This window comes from Mauremys reevesii, linkage group 15, assembly GCF_016161935.1.
Source record: "Mauremys reevesii isolate NIE-2019 linkage group 15, ASM1616193v1, whole genome shotgun sequence".
In the NCBI taxonomy this organism is placed as follows: Eukaryota; Metazoa; Chordata; order Testudines; family Geoemydidae; genus Mauremys; species Mauremys reevesii.
Window position 1 is genome coordinate 31493970 of NC_052637.1, and position 23484 is coordinate 31517453.

The 23484-nt window shown below is 50.6% G+C and overlaps 1 protein-coding gene across 3 annotated transcripts in view; it reads right to left on the reverse strand.

The window, feature by feature from the left end:
* Nucleotides 1-11623: 11623 nt before the first annotated feature.
* TMEM104 (transmembrane protein 104) overlaps nucleotides 11624-23484 on the reverse strand; it is a 63828-nt gene continuing 51967 nt past the window's right edge. For 2 of the 3 annotated variants that reach the window (XM_039501017.1, XM_039501018.1), the window contains exon 10: nucleotides 15284-16044. In XM_039501017.1, the coding sequence (XP_039356951.1) occupies nucleotides 15284-16044 (761 nt within the window). Of the gene's footprint in view, nucleotides 16045-23484 lie in introns of all 3 variants that reach the window. The other variant, XM_039501016.1, reaches the window with a different exon arrangement.

A 23484-nucleotide genomic window follows, 5' to 3' on the forward strand; every position in this document is an offset into this window, starting at 1 on the left:
CATGGCCCTCACCCCAACTGGCTTCCAGCAGGGCCGACTTGGCTCCCTCTTCCCCAGGCTGCCAGCTTGTTGTGGTGGCGATAGAGTGGTAACGAAAGGCTGGGGCTGGAGCAACGCTGGAGTCATTTGCATATCTTATTTATATGCTAATTGGGCAGCTTGTTTCCAGGTCCTCCCGTCCTTGTGCGTGATAATTAGATTCATCTGGGTGAGACGGGTGCGGATGAGAGAGCAGCTCCAGTCCCTGCAGGCCCGCTTGCTTCCTGGGAGAGCGGTGATGGGTAAGTTTCTTGAAGCCCCATGTCCCTTACTGTGTTTTATTTCAAATTAATGACTCACCAGGCTACCAAGGCGCCCCTGCGAGAGCTGGAGGAGGAGACGGCTGCCCACAGTGCCCACTACGCATATGAAGTCACTGGTTAGCATGGCAGGAAATCCTGCCTCATTAATCACGGCGAAGGCAGCTGGCTTTATGGGTAAGGCACTGGACTAGGCCTTCCGAGATCTGAGTTCAGGTCCCTTCTCCGCTACAGACTCCCTGTGTGACCCTGAGCACCCAGGTCCTAGGACTATGCTTCGGGGGATGGGCCAGAGACTGAGTCCTGCTGTTAGGTCCAAGCCCTGTTAGTTTGCTGTGTGGACACAGCTCAAGCCATAGACCCAAGTCAGAAGGGCTGCATAGACGTGTTAGCACAGTTTTGAGACCAGGCTCCATCCATCATAAGCCCAGGTTTACAATGCAATGTGGCCACTCAAATGCGGGCTTGGAAACACTGAATTCACAAACCTGGGTGCCATGGATTAGGGTTTACAGTGCAGTGTAGACATACCCTAAGTGGCAGCAGAAGAGAGCAATGGGGCCATGGTGCAGGGATGGCCCCGGACTGCATTAACCTAGCCCTGCACGGTCTCTTACTCCGTGTTTGCAAACACAACAGGGACCTGAGCCCAGCTGGCCCCACAGGGGCTACCGTAATACCAAGAGTCATCGCACACTCGGCTTTCTAGGGGCTTAGGAACCTGTTGGTTTAAAAGGGAGATTTGGGTGCGAGGGGCCCATAGGACAAAACCTCGGGCCGGGCTGGTTTTCCAGCCCTACCACAGGTGAGCCTCTCCTCCCCATCTGCAAACAGGGACTCAGGATCCCAGTCAGGTGACTTCTATGACTGCCAGGTTGCAGTACCCATGGCAAGGACAATGCGGCCGCACAGGAGAATCCAGCCCCTTTTGTGCTGGCTCCTGCACCCAAGCAATTCTTTCAAGTGGCTACAGTGGCACTGTCCCCCTTGTGCAAAGTGCTTTGAGATCCTTGGCTAGAGTGTAACCATCCTAGTGATCTGGGCCTTGGCTCCACTCTGCCAAACCAAAGCCACCCCTTCCCCGCAGCAGAGATGAAGGACGAGGAGATTGGCTGAGCCACCAGCAGGCACCGACGGCGAGCACCTGGGAAGACATATGGGCAGTTAGTGAGCAATAACAGGGCCAGATCACTCCCTGGCTGAGCCACGGGAACGCCCCAGTCACAGCAGAGCACTCCTGTTAAACAGCGAGGGCGGGACACAGGCCTCAGCTCTATTAGGTACTGGCTTTTGAGGGTGGTGTGGGGCTGAAGGTTTGAAACATCCCCTCTGCACGTGGGCTTGCTCTTCTGCATACAGGGGCCCTGCCTCTCCCTCGCCATGGGGCTGACTCGTTTCACTCACATCCTGAACCAGCTCTGCAGCATCTCCCCCCACCAGCGGCTCCCCAACTCTTTCGGCTCACCTCCCCCCCTCTTAAAACATTGATGCTGGAATGCAACATCTTGTTGTGCACATTTCTTTTAGGCCTTAAGAGGCTTGAGTTAAGTATTTATGTGTTCACGCTGACACAGGTGTTGAAGCCGGCTCCCTGGAGGAAATCAGGAGAGAAGAGAGCCTGGCCGGGGAAGTCCGGGTGGAAGCGGTAGAGGACATGAGGTTAGGAACTGGTCAGGAATTTTTCAACAAAATGGAGTTGTTGGAACCAAAACGTTTTGCAGGAATGTTCCCCTTTCAAGGAAGCTTTCACTGGGAGAGGTGGCTGAGGTCCAGCGTGGGAGCTCTGGCCAAACCCAGAGACCCACGCAAAATAGGCTGGTGGTCAGGGGATGCACTTGAGATGAGGGAGACCCAGGATCAACAATAATGAAGGAACATGGGTGCGGTGCAGTGCCGTGCCCAGAGGGAAACGAATACAGGAGAGAACCAGCCCCTTCCCATTGGGCAAATGTCGGGCTGGCAGGGACCTCGAGAAGTCCTTCTGTCCAGCCCGCACCCTGAGGCAGGACCAAGAAAACCTAGAGGATCCCTGAGAGATGTTTGTCCAACCTGGGGGCAGTGGGGGCTCTGTGGTGAGTGACAGGAGACAGCCCCCTTGCATTGGGGGGGTGGAGGGACTCTGGGAGGAGTATTGCAGCAGGCATGGACTCACTAGATGGGGGCTGGGGGTTAGGTTAGCCGATTGCTGGTGAGTAATGTTCATGGCCATCCAGGCACATGGGGTTAGCTGATCACCTGCCTGGGCAGAAATCACAGCATGGGGGCAGGTGGCGTAAGTAGGTGCAGGAGGGCATGGGGCAGCATCCTCTTGGTCAGGATGGTGCCTTGCGGCCTGGAGGATTTTGCTGCTCAGAGCCGCTCCCCTTCTTTGACCACAAACGCTGCCATTCAGAGAGTTAAAGCTGTGCCTCTGGCGGCAGGTACGTGGCTGGTTTCAGCGGCGCACTCCTTTCATTGGATTGTGATGAATGCCTCGGCCCCCGTTTCATTTGTCAAATATTCTTCCCCCCCCCTCTCTGTGACAGGCCAGTTTATAACAATGGCTGTTCTGAGACATTCTTATGGCACAGATGGATCCAGCGCCAAGGAAACGATTTGCTCAGCCCTCATTCCTCCCTCTCTCTGCTTCAAAACCGCTGTATTTCTTTCACTCGTATAATGAGTTACTGCACGAATTGACATGCTGCCTGTCTCTCCCCCTTGGGTTTAATGGAAAATCGCAGCGATGCCTGGTGCTTCTAGGGCCAGAAATGCCAAAATGACGGAGCTGGACATGAGCTTGGTGCTGTCGATATAGGAACGTAGGCAACTACATGGGCTAATGGGCCTATCTGCTACAGCAAACGCTTGTGGCCGCTGGACCAGTCCAGACCCTTCTGAACAAGGACAGCCACCAAACAGTTGAATAAACCCCCTAGCACGCTGTTAAAGACTGTGACTGAAAGCCCTCACCCAACACCTCCAGCCTCCTTGGCACTCCCTAGGGGAGCGAGGACTGTCCGGCTACTGAGTCTGGGGTAAGCAGGGCGAGATCGTGGGCCATACGCTTTCCCTGCCTCTCCAGTTCCATTGTGCCCTCTGTGAAGCGTGCCGGCCAGTTCCATGGCGAGCAGGCAAGGCTGCTCCTGGCTCACTCGGAAGGGGGCTAATATGGAAAGTAGATGAACTACCCTCATTCCTCAGATCAGTCGTAGCCTAATGGACCTGTTCAGGTGGGGCCCTGCTGGCCACACAACCAGCTTCTTGACCAGATGAGATGAGAACAATGGGACTCAGCCCCCTTCTCCCGCTGCCGTTGGGGTCAGTGGGCTCCCGGGGCTTAAAATCCCCCGGCCAGGCCAGCACAGCAGTGGGAGTCATGCGGCTAGAGGCAGGAGTGAGAAAGGCGAGACAGGTCACTAAATGAGCTGCGACAGTTCACTGATGCGCGGAGACGCTCCCAGGATAGGGAAGGACATGCCTTGCCCAGCGGGAGAATTCCTTGACAAACAGCAATAGCAGCCAAGCGCAGGCCCCTTCTCCTGCAGACAGTCCGTGAGCTTTTTCTTTCTTCCTCAGCCAACGAGGTAAAACAATCACCACCTCCTTCTTGACAATACGGTCCCCCAGCCCCACCCAGCCGCGGGTAGGGCCTGGCCACACGACGGCTCTCGGAGCGATGCAGTGGCCAGAGCTCCAGGCTGGCTGGTCGCAGGCCTTGCTGGCGCGTGCGCATGCTAATGCAGAATGGAACGATGCCACATTTGGGCCAAGCCAGTGGCTGGTGGGTGCGCGTGGGCGAGGGAGAGACGCCCGTCTCCATCACTGCCTCAGGACGCTGAATGCTGACGGATCAGCCCATGCGGCGGCCGAGGGCTTTTTGAAGTTAAATTGGCTGCGGGTGCCCTCTGACTCCTGAGATGATCAGTCACCGGGGAGAAGAACATTGCTCCACGTCCATCATCACTTATCCTCATTATTCAAATCCCAGTTCTGGTTTAACCCTTTCATGCCCGGTGGCAGGGTGTATTAGTCAGACAAGGAGGTCCTGGCCCACGGAGCATCACAGGGTAAGAGGAATTATACACAGCCCAGGAGCGGATTGGTTAGGACTCCATGGAGCCTGTTTACATTCAGCCTTTTGTCCTTTCTGCTCCAGTGAAATGGTTGCTAAGCACGGTGATGCTTCCTCACGTGGACACAGGTTCTTATATTGGTTTGTGCCCAAGCGATGACTGTGATCCTGCAGGGCTCTACGTTCAGTCATCTACATCAGTTTCTCTCAAGGAGCGGTCCGTGGGCAGGTGCCGTCCCTGAGCTCTCCCTGACACAGCTTAGGAAGGCAGCAAGCTGGTCCCTGGTATCAAAAAGGCTGCAGAACACTGGTCCATGTAATACAGGCCCACTGCTATCAGGAGCAGAGGGAGCTTTGCACAGGGCCTCCCAGAGGATTTCGTGGGCCCGGGGTCTTCGGCGGCGGGGGGCCCTTCCGTTCCTGGACCCGCCACCGAAGTGCCCCGAAGACCCGCGGCGGGGCCCCCCCGCCACCGAATTACCGCCGAAGACCGGGCTGAACTTCGGCGGCGGGTCCCGCTCCGTCTTCGGCGGTAATTCGCCAGCGGGGGGTCCTTCCGCCCCGGAGCGGAAGGACCCCCCGCCGGCGAAGACCGGGAGTGGCAGAAGCTCCTGCGCCCGGCCCCGCAAGAGTTTGCCGGGCCCCCCGGAGGGAGTGATGGACCCCGCTCCTGGGGCCCCGAAAAACTCTGGTGGGGGGGGGCCTGGGGCAAATTGCCCCTCTTGCCCCCCCCTCTGGGCGGCCCTGGCTTTGCATCCAGCAAAGGGTGCTCAGCCCTTTGCAAGACTGATTCCCATCGATGTACAGGGACAGCTCAAGACAGAACTCTTGCCAAGCCTCAAGAGGGGAGGCTTGGTGTCTGCAGTGAGTCGGGGCAAGGCAGCTCCGCAGCACACAGCTGATTTGATCGGTGGAGGCAGGCAACTTGCTGAGCGTGGCCTGCATTACTTCACTTGGGAGGAAGATGAAGGATTTGGGCTGGAAGACATAAGAACATCAAGCAGGCCTGGGGGGGGAAGAAGATGTCTAAGGAATCCCCTGGGATCCATTTAGCCTCATGCTCCCTTGGTTCCTTAACTGCAGAAGCAGCTCAAACCTCCACTACACCATCCCATGCACCACTTGGTGCAAAAGCATCACTTAGATCCAGACCCTTAAAAGGTATTTAGGTGGCTGGCTCCCATTGAAATCAACAGGAACTGGTCACCTACATACCTTGGAGAATCTGGGCTTTAATAAATGCTCCATTATAAATCAGCCTTCACCCCAGAACCATCATTTCTAGCCATGCCTCCTCCTAGTGGTAGGGAACATACACACCGTCTCTCCCTCCATCCCCACTGCTGCGAGGCTCCAGGGAGAGGAGACAGTGACGGGCGCAGCATTTCCAGTACGCTGAGTGCGGCGGGGCTCCCCAGCTGACTCCACCAGGCACACGGCGAAGCCCAGTCCTGAAGAACCCCCTGGAGCATGGACTTGGGGTCAGAGCTCAGCTGGGCTGTTTTCCTTTCGAAAGGGAGAGTTGTTTCAGGGTTGTGTTGTCCCCTCACGCTACAAATTGGATTTTCCTGCTCTGACCTCTGCTGTTGGCAGCGCAAAACCTGCCAGTGCCAAGGAACAGAGTCATTAGTATAAGGACCAAAAATCCTCGGCCCTGGACTCTATGCCATTATCTCTAGCTCGAAGCAGCTCGGATTCCTAACAGCCTCCATGGATGTTTTTCGAACCTACAGCTGGCAGAGGGCTGTCGCCTAGCGCCCCCTGCTGAAGCTGTGTGAGAGCACGCTCACCCCCACGCCACGCAGCTCTTCACCCACAATCATTCCTTGCCCCACTAGAGGGTCTCATGTGAGGGTGCTCACAGCGTTTCACACATGAATTAAAGCAAGGCAGCACGCTGGTGTGCTCGGTGTCACCAGCCTCCACGTTACAGATGGCACCAAGTTAGTGACTTTCCCAAGGTCTCACAGCAAGTCAGTGACAGAGCTGGAGAGACAATATGCCCCCATCCCCAACTTCCCTGCGCTAACCACTAGGCAGCACTGCCTAAGCACCAGTTCAGTCCTAGAGGTGTTCAGACATCCAGCGCAGTTTGTGTGTCAGTGCTGTCTCCACAGCCTATTCCACGGGGCCACAGGAATCCAGCTAATGGTCCTTTCCCCAGACGGCTTACCTAGAATCTACCCTGGGCACCACAGAAATCCAGCCCAGCTGGAGCAAACTAGACCATCCAGAGAGAATCTGGACTGGATTTCTATAGCCACACGGCTGAGGTTCTGCTCCACTGGCCAGCAGAGCGAGTTGTGAGACAACGTTGCATTGAGAACATTGCAGCATTTTGCAGCTCTCGTAGCAGATTGGGCGGCGCAGCCCAGGAAAGGGTCACCTGGGGAAAGCCGTCTCTGTAAGCTGCTGCCTCATTGGAAACCATTCCTTTTTTAATATTGGTTCCCATGCCTCTAAATCTTTAATCGTCACCATGCAGTTGTCATCGACCCCGAAGGCAATTCATAAAACTCATTCCTAGAGTCATCTGTTTGAAATGCTGGTTCCAGAGAAAATAAACTCCCCCCGCCCTCACTGCAAAAGTTCATTAGCAACAAAGAAATTGAAAAATAATAAAAAGAATCCTCACAACATGAATAAAAGTGCCGAAAATGCAGGATGCTGTCTGGGTACTGAAACCCCGAGGTACCGACAGTTACAGCCTTGGTTTAATCATCCTGCGTCAATGGGAAATGGGGTTTGTTTAGTTAGCTACCCAGGAACCTCTTGCTTCAAGAACACACACACACATAGGGCAACACCCGCGCTGGAGCCAGCAGCCCCAGCTGCAGCTTGCATAGCGGAATCATGATGCTTTTGGCCACCCAAGGTATGTCTACAATGGGGGAGGGGGACACGGGGGGAGGTGCATTCTTAATGCGGGTTAACTAACTCGGGTTAAAACAAGAGTGAAGACGCAGCAATCCAGCTTTTAACTGGAGTTAGCGGCTTGAGGCTGGAGTTGAACCTGAGCTGCTAACCAGAGTGAAAAGCAGAGTCATCCCATCTTCACTGTTATTTTAACCCAAGTTAAGAACACTTTATTTATTTTGGTACAGTGTAGACACAGTCAGACTCCAGCTGAGGCAGAGAGAGGTGAAAGGTCATATTTGGCCAGTGGGCAGAGCCAGGAATAGAACCCAGGAGTCCCTTGCATGCCAGCCCCTTGTTGTAATCGTGGGAGTACACTTCCCTCCTAGTTTTGACAAGCTAAGGGGGAAAGCCAATACCATGTTAACAACACTCTCTATAAACTATTTGTCTAGGGTCAAAAATCCAAACCAACAACTCTTAAAGGGGATGAGCAGCTTTGAGTCTCACAGCTACAGCACTTTCGACTGGGTTTCCAACAAATTCTTTAAACTAACTTGAATGCAAGAAATGTAACGAGAGAAAACATAAGAATGTTTGTGTTTCAATTAAAAACGCACTGGACAATACAGGAGATACTAGCTGACCTTGGACAAATATTGAAATTTCTATCAAGTATGCTGCTTAAGTGATCTAAGGCTTTATTTGCATACAAAAAAAATCTAATTAAAGCACTGCTTGGAAAAGTCCGACTGTCCATGCATACAGATGCCATTTGAGCCAAAGGCAGGTTGACGCTGCTGTAGTTTCACAAGCGCTGGGGACCACAGGCCTCTGAGCAGTTCATAGAATGAGCTCATCGTTAGCCCATCTTTTCTCACAGAGACCCTGGGAGAGTTTCAGAGAGTCAGCATTGTCTCCAAAAAAGGGCTGTGATAAAATCCTTTTCCTATGGACCCTGGGACCAACGCATCTGCACATTAGACTGAAATGTATGTTCTGCGGGCAGGAGATGTTAAGAGGGGCTTGGTGTGATGAACCACAGGACAATAGAATGATTGTAGCTGAAAACCACAGCTGCCAACTTTCACATGGTAAATAAGCACCCCGGCTTTCACAATAAGCCAGAAACCAAGCATATCCCATTTCAAAACAAGCCAATCCCTAAGAACCCCAACACTCTATGTGACTAGATCCCCTTGGTGTGCAGTCTGGGACTGTGGTGGGCCCACTGTGCACCCCTCATTCTCTCCCCCCCTTCCCTCTGCTTGCTGGGAGCCGACCCAAAAAAGAGAGACAACGAGACACAAGCCAAACAAGCTACAAGCAACTCACAAGCCAGTTAAGCCAAAAGCAAGCCCATTTTCTGCATTTCTTCCACAGGTTTGGCAGGTCTGCAGAAAACCTCTTGGCATGGAGGAGGAAATGTGCATTATTTGTATATCACCGCACAGCACTATTCTATGGTTACAGCAGGAGGCAGGACTCCTGGGTTCTTTTCACAGCTCTGCCACTGATTTGCTGTGAAGCCTTGGCTAACTTAATGTGCTGGAACCTGGCCTATTGGCAGCTCTCTAGATTGTGAGCACGTCAGGGCAGGGGCCACCTTTTTGTTCTGTCTGTACTGCACCTAGCACAATGGTCTCCTGATCCATGCCTAGGGCTCCGACGTGCAGCCGTCATATAGAGAATTAATAAGAATAAAATAAGAATAAAACAACACCTCCTGGCTGGAGAGAGGAGAACGCTGCCAGGATGCTGGAGCACTCATCTCAGTGTTCCTCAGACTAAGATGGAAGAAGCAGAAAGTAAAACAGTAGTGTGGAGGACGGGGGTAACACGGATTTCAGATTTCTATTCAGGACAAATGCAGTGGTTGAGTAGTAAGTAGCCATGGCACATGAACAGAAACCTGTTGAGGCACAGCAGGTACGACCTAGAAGGAAGCAGGGCTGAAAGAGGTAGCAAAGAATGAGTGAGGAGCTGCTGGGAGCCGTCAGAATGACCATGACAAATTGCATCTATTTGGGGAAGTTGGCCAGCTGCGTGACTAGGAAGCTGGCCTACACCCACCAGGATTTCTCAGATACGAGGCACTTCCCATTGGCTCCCCAACAGCAGTAAAGCTCGATGGAGCTGATACTGTTGTAGGTGGCACCTGGAATGAAAGTTAATGGAGGGCCTTCAGCTGGAGCCATCTGTTATATCCTGAACAACCCAACACTGCATCATGGGCTCTGCACAAGAACCGGAAGGCCTCACTCCACCTCAACTCTGCTGCTGGCTGAAGTATCATTTCATCTCTCTTTAGCGTGAAGTGGGGCTAAGTCCTTAGCTGCCTCACATGGGAGTTGGCAGAACGAATATGCTTTTCAGAGGGCTTTGAAGATGGCAAGTGCTACTGTCAGGCTCTATCAATTTCCATCCAAAGGAGTGATCAGCTTAGGCTTGTTTTCCTTGGTTGTTTAGGAAATCATCCCCTTTCCCTTGTGACTCTGCTTGTACCTACAGATCCCTTTGAAACCTCCAATCCCTCTGTTCCTCTCATCTCCTCTTTCAAAGCTCCGTCTCTGAAGAGCAGTAATTGTAAGCTGATAGTCCTGGCACAGTGCTACTGTTAACCACCTGGCATTGCTGTCAGCTACCTTCTGTCTTCACCTGCCCCCTCTAATTAACTCTTATGCCTCCTGCTTTCAATGGGGGAGGCTCCCGGCAGGTTTTTGTTATTCATAGGGAATGGGAGCTTAGCGGAGAAGGTTCTTGAGAACTTGCTACGCTGGTGCTAACCAAAGGAAACAGGTTTCTGCGACAAGGCACTTCCTTCTAGCAGAACAACAGCCTTTGAAGTAGCACTCTAGCATGCACTGCAGAACGGCCCTTGTGTCCTCCCCCCTTACACCCCCTGCATTTACCCAACTGCTAAGGTCTTGCCTTGGCCAGGATAATGGCCAGTGCCACTGCTAATAAATGCAGAGTCCAGCTGTGCTGGCTTCCAGCTAACAATCCAGCCTTTTGGACTGTTCAACGACCACTGAGAATGCTCCTTGTGCCAAGTAGCTTGGAAGTTAAAATGAATCATGCATCTGTGTGAAATGTATCGTAAAAAACAGTCTCTGGGGCCAGCTTTGAAAAACGATCAAGGCTTCTGGAGCGACGGCCAGTTGCAAGCGGCTGGGCTAGAACAGGAGCATCTGTACCTAAGCCACGAGCCGGAACACCCAAGCACAGGAACAGAGCGAGGGCGCAAGCAGCCGTATATCTGCGACTGGCATGAAATACTCTGTCAACAAAAGCAGCTTACAGGTCATCGCAGACTCTATTGAACTTACATGTCTGTGATTAGGGTTGTACCATAGAGGTTTACAGCCAAAGGAAGGAGGCATTATCAGACCTGCTAAAATGAAGAGGGTATGTGTGCGTGTGGGGGGGGGGGGGGAAGAGTTATGGGAAATGAAGCTTATAATCTAGTCCTGGTTAGTAGTGGCTGTAAGTCATTCGTATGTAGCATCTGTTCAGTAGCCTATGAGAAATGGCTTGGCCTCATGCTTGTTGCTATAGTAGAGAAGCATCCACATCACAACCACTGCCACAACTGGCATCTTCTACAGAGAAGCCAAAGATTAAATGGCCATGGAGACTAAAATACCCTGATAGTGGTTTCCCCAGCTCAGGGCTAGGGCAGATTTGATGCTCCACAGGAATGAAGCTTGCACTGCTGCTGATGCCCATGCCGTAGCTACATGGTGGAAAGAGGACTTCACAGCCCGGGGCTGTCTAAGTGGCACACTCTGTTTACCACCATTACATTTATTAAATAGGTAACATTGTCCCAAGCTTGTTTCATACTTCAGCCTCCCTCCCGCCTCCAGCCTCCTCCCATGTTGTTGTTGCTGCTCTTTGAAGCGTGGCAGAAGATTGAATCCATCCCCAATGCCACTTTGATTTCAGATTTACAGTCCAGCCAAAAAATCCTCCTGTCTGCTGAGTCCTTAGAGAGAATCATGGGAGGAGAAAGTGTTTATTTCCATCGTAAAGATGTGTTCTAATATTTTCAGATAAATCAAGCTGGGTTTTATGACGCTAATAAATTTGCCAGCAGAAACTTCATTTGCTGCCAGAGGCGGTGGAATGATTCAATTTGTTTAGTTTTAAGCGTAAGGGAATGTAATTGAGAAGGGTAAAGTACAGATGTTTTAATTGAGTTTTCAGAGAACATCTAGAGATGTAGGAGGCAGGAGGCTAATAAATAGGGACAGACTAGGGCTTCAATTACTCTCTAAGCTGTCACAATCACCCCTACCCTCTTTGTCTGCCACCTCCCCGCCTTCTGCTGCTCCCATGGACTGATTAGAAGTGGTGCCACCACCAGGAGAAACCATTTCTTACGCACACAGGAAAAGGCCAAACCAAGAGATATGCAGAATGTGTGTTTTATTTGTATGCTTTTTGGAGAAATAATTACACACTGGGACAAGCTGAGTACGGCGCGGTGAGGATCCAAATAACCCACTGTCATAATAGCCATTTAAAAACCTTATTCTTAAACCAGACAGCAGACGAGTTATCATGCCACACCAAGCCAGTACAGCAACTGGACCCCCTGCCGGCTCTGCATCTAATGAGGCGGGCAAGGACCTAGTGGAGATATTTGCTCTGGCTTGATCCATCCAACTTCCCGTTTTCCTTCAACTTTTTGAGGCATTTCTTGTTTCACATTTTAAATGAAAAATGTTCTGCCTCCCTTCCTCACGGTGGAGTTCCTCCCATTAGGAGGGTTGATTCTTTCACCAAGCGAGGACAGCAGGTGTCTGGAAAGTCTCTCCGATGTTGCTTTTCATGCGTAGGGAGGAGAGTGTTCCCTGGTGGGACGCCAGGCAAGACACCCATTCTACAATGAGCCAGACATCCCCCGCTGCTTAGCTACATCTCAGATCACAGCGGTTCACAGTTTACACAGGGGCCCCACGGAAACCACCCTTGCTCAACGTTCCAAAGGAAGCTTCTCAGGAGGGGAGTTAATCTAAGCCAGAGGAGAAAAGGCACATTGTAACTGAAGTCCATTAAAACCAATTCTGCCTGTCAGAAGGCAGAGAGCTGTGGAATCTTAGGTGCCCATGCAAGGAGGGGTTAGTGGGGAAAAGGGAGGCAGTACCATGGTTTTGTGCTTTGACAAACACCGTTGTCAGACCTTTTTGGGCTGGTGGTGGTGGTGGGAGGGTCACTGCGCTTGCCATGAGCTCATGAACCAAGCTATGCTGCCTCAGGCCCAGTTCTCAGGCTCTGGGCCAGCAGTTTCTGCACACTACTGTATACGGAGCTTGACGTTCGCAGCTGTACCAAGGTGGAGACTGGCTCATTCTCAGAGCCGAGGTCTTCTAGCAACTCTGCTCCCTGACCTGGACAGGCCAAGGGTGGGCGAGGGAAAAGGACAGCAGGGTCTTTGAGCATTTGGCAGCCCTGGAGCAGAGAAGGAATAAACGGCTGATTAAAGTTGCCTGTTAGCTTCTGGGCACTTGGGGACGTGATCTGGTTTGGTGCTGTCAGTGGGACACAAGGTGAGAAAAATCAGCTCACTGCTTTGAGGGATTGAAACGGCTAGAAAGACCCTCGAAGCCTGTTACCAAAAGGAGCCTTGTGCCACGTAGCATTTCCATCCATTCTAAGGTCCTTCACAGGCTCATTTCTTTGCTGCAAATGTGCAAAGCTATTCCTACCAGTGCCTGCCCCTGTGCTGTACAAGAACAGACGGGCCCAGTGTGCCCTGCCACGGCATCTATGATCTCTCCCATTCCTGGCTGTCAGACATAACAGCCCTGAGAATGAGCAACAGAAGGAAGCAGGTGCAAACTCCTGCACTAGTCCCGGCAGGTGGCTCCGAGCTCAGCTGTACTATGGATTTGCCCTCCAAACTGCATCTGTGCTTTTGTTCTCCCTAACCCAGAACAGAGTGTCGGGCTTAGCAATTCACTCACACAGCCCACTCGGTAACCTGGCACCAAAAGAGACAAATCAGCTTCCTTGTAGCACTTAGGGCCGTGTAGGTAAGCTGAGTGATGCACCAGCAAGGGCTGCCAAATCCTGTTTATGATCGGGAGGAGAGGGGATGTCAGGTTTATTATGCTGGAACCGACTCCCCTCCACCCAACTGGCACATCCTATGTTTATGCAACATTCAAGGACATCTTCACGTCGCTTAAGGGGGGTGAGAGGTTCCTCCCCCCCCAAGCTTTTTGAAGAAAGCTGCTTTTGCACAGCCCCTACCACCTGAATGTTTCCATGGCAGGAAGTGCTTCATGTCACGTAGAAACCTGAAGCTTGTATTAAAAAGAAAGCTTGATTAAAAAAAGAAGACGGTTTGCCCAAGCTCAACGTTGGTGAAAAGTGACATTTAATATAGCAGTAGCACTGGGAGCAAGAGACTGGCAGCTGTCTTTGAACCTGGCTTAATCACAGGGGGGGGAATGTCTTAAAATATTTAAGGTAAAAAGTTTAACAGTAAAAGTTCTGCCTCCTGTTATTAAAGCCTTTATTTTATGACCTTTGACCCTGGGCCCTCAGATTGCTAGAGTAATAAACGTGTCACTTTGCAGTAAGAGAGTTAGCAGCCCCAACAGCACAGACTGAATCAAAGCCTGTCGGTGTCCAATACACAAGACAGTTCTCATGCAAGAAGAGAAGTGTCTCTGCCTGTAAGCTGGGGTATGGTGTGCTAAGCCGAATTTTTGGAGGGTGGATGATTCTTAAACTCTGTCTCGAACAGATGCAAGAAAAATTCTTAACCCTAGGCAGAGGGAGAAGTTAGAAGCAGGATAATAGCATTATGGACTATTTCCAGAGCATCTTCCATGTTTTTCCCTCTCTCTGCTTATACTTCTGAGCTCCATTTCTGAAGTGAGACGGCACAGTGAGTGGGGCAGTGCTGAATTCTCCAGCTGGCACTACATTCTCCCCTGAGTTAACACCCAGCTTGTTTCAAGGCTAATTACCCAGAGCAAGAGCCTGGAAATGTCAGTACGCCCAGCAAGTGCTCGAGGGTCTAATGCATGTCACCGACAGGTAATTAGCACCTCCCAAGGCCACACAGATCCTGACTGCTGTGGCCATAGTCTGCCCTGCTGCTCCAGCACTTGTGAGATCTGTTCTGACAGCTGAGGCCACTTAGCAGCACCAAAGAGCTAACAAAGTGAGGAAGCGACTGGGATCCAGAGCCTCGCAGAATGGGTTTGCCTTGGGAGGGAGAGTTAAGGCAACCAGAAAAAGTGGCTGGAGCAGAACTCCAGGACCAAGGGTTGGTGTAATCTTATCAAACAGGCAAATGAGCTAATCCAGACCTATTGAGTCCACACGTTCTACCCCACGGACCACACAGCAAATAAAACAAAGGCCAATGTTTTCTGAAAAGGTAGTAACAGAAATGGAGAAACCGTGAGAAAGATTTGTAACAGGACCAGTCATAGTAACCACACAGAAGCCCATTGATTTCTACCGTCTCCTGACCCATCCTCCAGACATGCCACCAGTTGTCATCCCTAGTTAACCGGCTCCCTCACCGTGTACCCGAAATTCTTTAACGAACCAAAAAAGTCTGCTACTTCCTTGGTGAGGGGTAAGTGGATCCCTCCAGAGAACTGCTGTTGGATTGTGTCAGCAGCTATAACAGTTCCCTGTTTCTGGCAGAGATATTTGTCCAGCTCTCATGGGGAGCGGATGCAGGCCAGACAGCCTTCCATGTGCCGAAACCTGCAGCACCATAAGGAGGCTGCTCCTGGACAGAGAGGAAGATGCTCTGTAATGGAACTTCCCCAACTCAAGGCAGAAACGGTCTGAGAGCTCCCAACCCTGGCTTCGCATGTTCAGTTTGAGAACCAGAACCAAAAGGAGGTTGAGCAAGTTACATCAGCACCCAAGGGGAAGAGAGGATAAAAAGTCCTAATGTCCAGATCAAACCTGCATCAACAAGCTGATTGCTTGCAAAGAGCAGGTTGTTGGGTTTTTGTTAACTGAGTCTGAAACAGGAGTTGAAATCCTGGAATCTCCTCCAGAGCCCTGGATGAAGAGTGCTGCTGCCCCATCATCAGAGTTTTGTCTCACTCAGGATGATATTTGCAGTTACAAACACAAAGCAGAAAAGACTCCAGAGCAGCACAAACCAGATCCAGAAGATGTGCCGGAAAGGGGATAGATGGTTATTGACTGTGCCACTGCCGAAGATCAGCTGAGTGTCCTTCCGACTACAGTAGGCCAAGAAAGCTGGGATGATGTACTGGATCCCATTGCCAGCATAGGCTCCCGTGATGCCCACCAAGGACTCCAAATCATGTGTGCAGACAGCCACCAGCACAGGGGGAATCAGAGTGATTGCTGGAAAGACAATCCTATCCACCACCCATGGGTACGTCCCACCTTCCCGGTGGAAAAGGGTCTTCCAGTTGTTCCGCAGGGTCACAGCGATGATCGGGAAGTTAGTGCTGATAGTGAAAACAGGAAAGAGGCCCAGGAAGTAACGAATGAAGGCGATGTTGGTGATGTTAGGGTTGGTGAAATTGAGTGTGTACATGTCCATGAGGATCTCATTGCGGAAGCAGTAGATGGCCGTGAAGGACAGGAGGCTGTAGAAACCCAGTATTAAGATGTAATCCAGCAGCACCAGCTTGTTTACATGCTGCTTCTTGGAGATTGGAGTGATGAGGGACGGCAGTGAGTGCTGGCACATGAAGGAGTAGACACACACCCCAAAGAGGTTGGGGATCCCCGAGAGCTGCGCCAGAGGCGGGTGACCTTCCCCTTCACCCTTGCCGATGCGGATGAGGGCCAAAATAATCATGACGACAAAAGCTGCAAAACAAGTGAGAGAGAGAATATGGTAAGTCATGCCAGCGTCCAGGCTCCCAAACACAGCTCTCCTCGGCAGCACAATCTCTGCACTAGATCTCGCTACATGTCTACAGCTCAAGAGATAAGGAAAACTACTTCCCTGTGGAGAATGTGGCAGTGCATATCAAGGAAGAATATACAAGGGAGTTACCACTTTATTGGCTTTCAACATGAGGCTGTACATCAGAGAGAATCCATATGGGAACAGCCTTCTGACTTGGTCTTTAGCAAGTATCTCTCACCATCACCCTCTCTCAGGAAATGGGCACGCTGTGCTCTGCAAAGTCCAACACTGCTGTCATTCATCACCTCAGGGTCCCTCTTCCTAGCCTCCTTGCAGAGGTATGTGAAACACCTTCCCCCCACATGAAGTTAGCCTAAAGGGTATTTGAGAGAGATTACTCTGTGCAGGAGGCAAGATCCTTAACCTGGCCACAGACCCCAATGCCACTTGTGAGACTTGCTAATTGAGGTCCCTGAAGCATTAGCCTGTGGGGTGTGTGTTGGGGATAGCACCTGTGAGAGTTGCACTATCACCTGGGAAGGTGGGTGGAACAACCACTAGCACTGGCTATTTCTTGGGCAGGAAGAACAGGCTGTCTACTGCTAATCCCAGAGGAGGGAGAGAAACTAAAGCAGCACTGAAAAAAAAAAAAGACATTAAAATTCATCAGTTCCAGGCATAAAATCCATTTGCCTGCCCTTTACCCTGATAATGGGAAAAAACTCAACTAATGATATTTTACTAGCCTGTCAAAACAAGGTACTTGCTATGGACAAGAAGAAATATGAACGGTTGGGTTAAAGTCTAGGCAGGAAATGAAGCCTGTATCACACTCCAGCAGTAGAACCTGGGCTAAAAGCAGTTAGCCACGTACAAGGGACAACAGCCGAGCAATAGGCACGGTAAGAACCACATCCTAGTGTTATGGAAGTCACCGGAAGCCTGAGAGAGCTGGTCACTGGCTGAGTTATCAAAGGGTGAAGCATTTTGCCTGCTTGACAATGACAGACGGTATCTGCAATCTGAGAGTATGTCTACACTACCCACCGGACCGATGGGCAGCGATCGATCCAGCGGGCATCGATTTATCGCATCTAGTCTAGATGCGATAATCGACCCCCAAGCGCTCTCCCGCTGACTCCTGTACTCCAGCGCTGCAAGAGGCGCAGGCAGAGTCGACGGGGGAGTGACAGCAGTCGACTCACGCAGTGAAGACACCACGGTAAGTCGATCTAAGTACGTCGACTTCAGCTACGTTATTCGATTCCCCCCCCAGTGCAGACCAGGGCATAGATTGGTAACGACTGGGAAGACATGATGGCCCTGGCTCTTGTACAGCTCTGTCTCTGACTGAGAGCCAAAGCACAGCAACGAGTTACCAGGTCATACAAAAAATAAAATAAAATGCTGACGTTCCTATTACACAGCTTTGAATGTCATTAAGTAAAACAGCAGACAAACGAAAGCAGCAAGTCTCCGCGCGGAGCAGCCCATAGCAGGAAGGCCATGAGTGTGCTGAAAACGTTGGGTGCCTGCCACAGGGGAACAAGGATGCTCATTTGTTCAGCAACTGTAATGGCTCCTACACCCACCAGCGCCTGGAGACTCTGCGGTGTTGTTGACGACCCCTTGGTGGGAGTAGATCTAAGGAAATCATTCACAAGCACTCTGCTTTATCCAGTCCGTAGAAGGGAACAGATCAACTTCATCCAAAGCCTCCACTGATGCAGAACTGGAACGTCTTTTCTCTTAAGCCAGGGGCAATTGTACTTCCCAGCATCCAACACAGCCTTGGCACTAAGCGTGCCAGTAACTGGGCCTAGCACCCCAACACATCCATTTACCCCTTTCACTGGCCAAACTCTGATACGTGCCCTACTGCAGAGAGCCTAATGCCATAGACTCGTTACCCAAGGATGACGACTCCTAAACTCACAGGGTACACATTACCCATTTCACCCCATATCATAAGCAGTTACCCACACTCATCCCCTAACCCTTTATCATCCCTAGTTACCCACCAGCTCCACCCATTCCCCTACAGCTCACCCTTTCATTCCCTCTTAAAGAGTGTCCTCTTTGAACTGATCCTCTATCCGTAAGGCCCTTCCAAATTCACAGCCATGAAAAATGTGTCATGGGCTGTGAAATCTGGTCTTTTGTGTGCTTTTACCCTATACTACACAGATTTCACAGGGGGGAACCAGAGTTTCTCAAACCGGAGGTCCTTCCCCAAGAGGGAGTTGCAGAGGGGGGTGTCACAAGGTTATGGGGGGGAGGGGGAGACTGTGGTATTGCCACCCTTATTTCTGCACTGCCTTCAGAGCTGGGTGGCCGTAGAGTGGCAGCTATTGGCTGGGTGCCCAGCTCTGAAGGCAGTGCCCCCCTGCAATACCGGACCATGCCACCCTTACTTCTACGCTGCTGCCTTCAGAGCTGAGCGGCCGGAGAGTGGTGGCTGCTGACCGAGGGCCCAGCTCTGCAGGCTGCAGTGCAGAAGTAAGGGTGGCAATACTATACCATGCCGTCCTTACTTCTGCGCTGCTGCTGACGCCGACGGCTCTGCCTTCAGAGCTGGGATCCCGGGCAACAGTCGCTGCTCTCCAGCTGCCCAGCTCTGAAGGCAGCACTGCTACCTGCAGCAGCACAAAAGTAAGGGTAGCGGTACTACAACCCCTCTACTATAACCTTGCAACTCCCCACCCCCACCCCACCTTTCTGGGTCAGGACCCCTACAATTACACTACCATGAAATTTCACATTTAAATAGCTGAAACAATGAAATTTACTATTTTTAAAATCTTATGACCATGAAATTGACCAATATAGACTGAATTTGGTAGGGCCTTATCAGACTCCATGACACATTTCAATCCACCCCTCTGCAGTTAGCATTTTATTGGCCGCATGAGCTACCCACTTTAGATTTTTCACCCCCAAGTGAAAGACGACAATTCTGCTGATAATTTTGCAGGGGGTCTAGAATATAAACTGGCTGCTACACCAGACCTATTATATAAAGGCATAACTCGAGCAAAATCACATTTGGAGTATCAGACAACATCCATCCCCGAAACCGGACATAGTGGAGAAAGCTGTGAGGATTCAGAGCTCTCTCCCCTCTGGGTATTTACACACTTTCTCCAATTCTAATCTGAGCCAAGGAAAAAGATGCATTACAAACCCAAAGGCAGTCATCACAGGAAAGGCCTTTCTAGTTCTCTGGTAAAGTGTCCCTGCTCCCCAAATGATCACTGACAGAAAGACTCCAGAATGCTTGTTAGCCACTCTAGCAAAAGCAGAAAGACCTTCAAGTCATCCAGAGCCTGCCTCGGGACACCGAGTATACTCAGCAGGGCTGAGCGCGAGCTTGGACAGACTGACAGGAACAAGAAAGGAAACGCAAGACAGGAGAGGACACAAGACTCCGAAGCGAACGAGCAAGACAGGTTACACTGTTGGGAAATGCAAACAGAAGACATTTCTCTCTCTCTTTTGGGAGAAGCGTTCGACTCATGAAGCCCAGTCTTATATCTCTGTCATATCTTAACTATTTTTAACTGCAAGAGCCCTGCACCTCTTTCCCCGCTGAAGAGAGCACAAATCTCTACCATCTCTGCTCAGTCAAGAGCTGACCTATCAGCTCTCATTCAACAATGCACAGCGGGATCAGCTGAACGCCCTGGTGAGCCTCAGAGTTTGCACCCCTTTTCAGAGTCTTTGTATGGCAGACTGGTAACCTTAGTCAGCTGCTCTGCGGGGATCGGAGCACCAGGAGCTTTATTCACACAGGACTCTAGCAGTAGAGCCTTGCAGGCTAGCTTCTGTTTCCAGTATACGCTCTTACAGCAGGGGAGCAGTGCAGAATCACATTTCCACTGCGCAGCCTGCCAGAGTCAATCCCCTCGGTACTCCCGCCTCCACACTCCATGCCTGTTATGGAGATGGGCCACATGAGACCTGGCACAGCTTTCTACGCAGGTGACCTGCATGCACACAAACACCAAGCTGTGGAAGGAGGCTAAGAGGCTGCTTCCAATTCCGAGACAAAAAAACAATTCTCCAACTTGCTTCTGGACCGTTAAGATTTTTTGGTTTAGAATAAAAACTGCTGGAGGCAGAACCTGAGTTGATTCCCTACTTTTTTAGGGTTCTGTGTACAGACCCCCACTTTCACATTCTGCCCATGTCAGCCTACTCCAGTTATTCTGACTTCAGTGGGCTTTGGATCAGATCCCTAATGGGGAATGATGGGGTTCCCCAGCACAAGGCCACCCACCGTGGAGACTGTAGAATCTGTTAGAACTACTGATGCAATATTTCAAAAGTGTTCAGAGAACCTTGGATAGAAGACTGCAGAGAAGAGCAAGCTATTATGCTCCATAGAATGGCTGTATTGCCTAAATGAATTCTCTTCCTGACATGGCTATCCCAGTGATGCAAGTCTAACAAGAGAGGTTAAAAATCTAGCAATAGCTTGTCAAAGCAGAAGTGCTACTGCTCTGCAAGAAGCTCTCAAATGAAATGTCCCCCTAGCTCTGTGTTGGCAACATGTAGGAGTGTTATCCTTTTCAGGGGCTCGTAGCGTGCCCATCTCCCATCCTTTGAGGGGGATGGGGCTGGCTGGGTGAACTGGGAGACTCCCCCACAGAAGTCCCGACCACAGATAGATCTCTATTGCAATGCTTCCACAGCAGCTGTATTCTCTCTCGGCCATTGGGGTGGAACAGTGTCTCTCCCCTGTCCTCGTTGCTGAAATTGGAAAATTAAATGTTCACATATTAGATTTATTACCTGTCCCTGGGAGGAAGCAAGACACAAATGAAAACTCTGAAATTAGTTATGCCCAATGATAAATCAAGATGAAAAGAGGATGACAGCCTCTGACTGACAAGCAGTCTCGAGCAGATAAGAAAAGGATCCCGTGTGTATGCATGAAGCTTCCTGTTCACATCCTTCTATTCTTGGGCTAGCAGGCTGAAGGCAAAGCCAAAATACTCCATTAAAGTAGCCTACGGCTCCAGCACTAACATTCCTATGGTGCTCCTGCACCTGGAGGGAACCTGGTTAGCAGAGAGAAAATGTGTTAAGAAAATTGCTCATGTGTAAGGAATAGGTTTGGGCAGGAGGGACTGAAATATGAAGCAGGGATGGAAGAGACCTTCAAACACCACTTCAGAAGGATGAGAGCCAGAGAAATATAGAAGACAAATATAGCTCTGGTCCCATCCACACTAGCTAGCAGTCACCAAACAAAAAATGGCTGATGACAGAAATCTAGTACAGCTTCTCCAATCAGCATGGATTGGGGTTATTTTTCTGAAAACTGCACTTGTCAAACCATACTGCACTTGTCACACCATGCTATAGCCTATACCATCCACACCCCACCCAAAGTAGCGTATAGCTTGGTCTTATGCTGATCCAGGAAACTATGCTAGAACCTCGTTTAGAAATTCAGTTGCCGCTAGCATGATTTTCAGTTGTTGCACAGACAACACCAAAACTGCAACCATTTCTCCAGGGAACGTAGGAGATAAAAGCAAGAGGATCAGACACCTTCATAGTTGGAGACAGGCCTCAAGAATGTCAAGGGCATATGTAAGATGCCTGTACACCACTGGTTCTCCTGTAGTGTTTCATGGAGCACTCCTGGTGAGCTCCATCATGAAACATTTTGAGACCCAAGCAGTGGGAATTAGAAGTGGGGGGCTGGGAGAAGGATGTCTGTATGAGAACATTTCTTAGTAAGTGCATAGGAGAATGAAAGGAGATGGAGAATGCCTTCTCTACACCATGTGATGAGAACCATAGAGATAACCTACCAGGGGAAGGGGTAGCAGAAAGGAGGGAAGGCCAGAAAGATCACAAGAGACTATGAAAAATGAAACACAACTGTAAAGTGATGGTAATATGATGCAGCACCCCGCCTCTGCTTCCTCCCCCACCCCCCGACACCCATGTGAACTGCAGCTTCCTTGGAAAACAGTGTTTATGGCTGATTGAAACAGTTACACTAGTCAGAGGCAGATTACATGGTTTCAAGGGGTTACATCCCACCTTCTCGAGAGCACATCTTACTGGTGAAGGATGGAAAAGAGGTGACAAATGAAACACAACATGGCTTTTTAATTACCACCCCCGCCTGAGATTTTCTGTTGTTCATGGGGAGAGGACACCAGCTCTCTAACCTGGAGGACACAGGCGTCTGCTGAGAGGAAAGCTAAGGCTGCCTGTACTCCTTGACCAAAGAGGAAGATTTTAGAAAGATGACAGCTCCGCTATCAAGCTGTCGTGGCCAGATGAGGGAGGAATACACATGAGCCTATATCCGAAAAGCAGCACTGATGGAAATCTGGGAGTCTAGGGATATTTAACATTCCATCTGTGCTGGCGCTAGTGGATCGATAACACAAAGCCATACAGGGAAGTGAGAAAGTGAAATCAGTCTTTCTGAACTCATTTCCTCAGAGCCCAACTGGGATCCCTCCGTTAGCCTCATGCCTGCCCTGCATTCCTTCACAGGGGAAGGGGGGCTGGGCTGGGCTGATCTCGGTCGACAGTAGAGTAGGGAATTGGGAAGTCTCAGGCTCACTCCATGCGAGGAGCTGGAGGCACCAATAGGGTGTTCCCACGTTTGCCCTCCATCCCCCTGCAAGATGCAAGTGCTGGAAGACAGCAGTCTCAGGTTGGCTCGTTGTCCTAGGTGTTCAAGATGTTCCTTCCCATTCTCCTTCCAGGCAGAGGGGTGAGAATGTGGTATGCTCAGATGCCATCCTCAGTGCATTAGGAGCAAGGACAGAAATGCAGTTTTCCCTTCTTCTCTGTGCTCGGAGCAAGTCTGGGACTTGGATCTCTGTCGCTGAATGGTGGTGGGAAAACACAGCCCTCCCATGTTCATACTCCATCCCTCCACATGGAGAGAAGTGGCCAACGGGCCGGTCTTGGGTCACCCCTCTCCTCCACCAAGTTTGCTCTTCACCCTCCACAAGGAGCAGGTGTGGAAACAAAGCATTCACCAGTCTGCTGCTCCTCTGTCCCTGCCACATCGCCGATGCACAGCAGGTAGCAGCCTTCACCAGGGGACAGGACCTGGGTCTCTCCAATTCCTGGATATTTAAATTTACAGCTGCTATGAGACAGAATTTAGGGAGGTCAGAAGAAAACAATGTCTCCGTTTTGCCATTAAACTCATTATGAATATTTGATGATTGAGGCATGGTGTCCTGGAGTCGGGTGCCTGGAGTGCTTTTAATTTGACTTAGTTGCCAAGGAAGGTTTTCAACATTCATAATAATAAATACATAAAAATCACAGCTGCGAATCCTCCCAAGAATTCGATTCCACTGGTGCTTTCATAAGGCAACAGAAACCCCGTCAAGCCTGAAAAGCTGCGG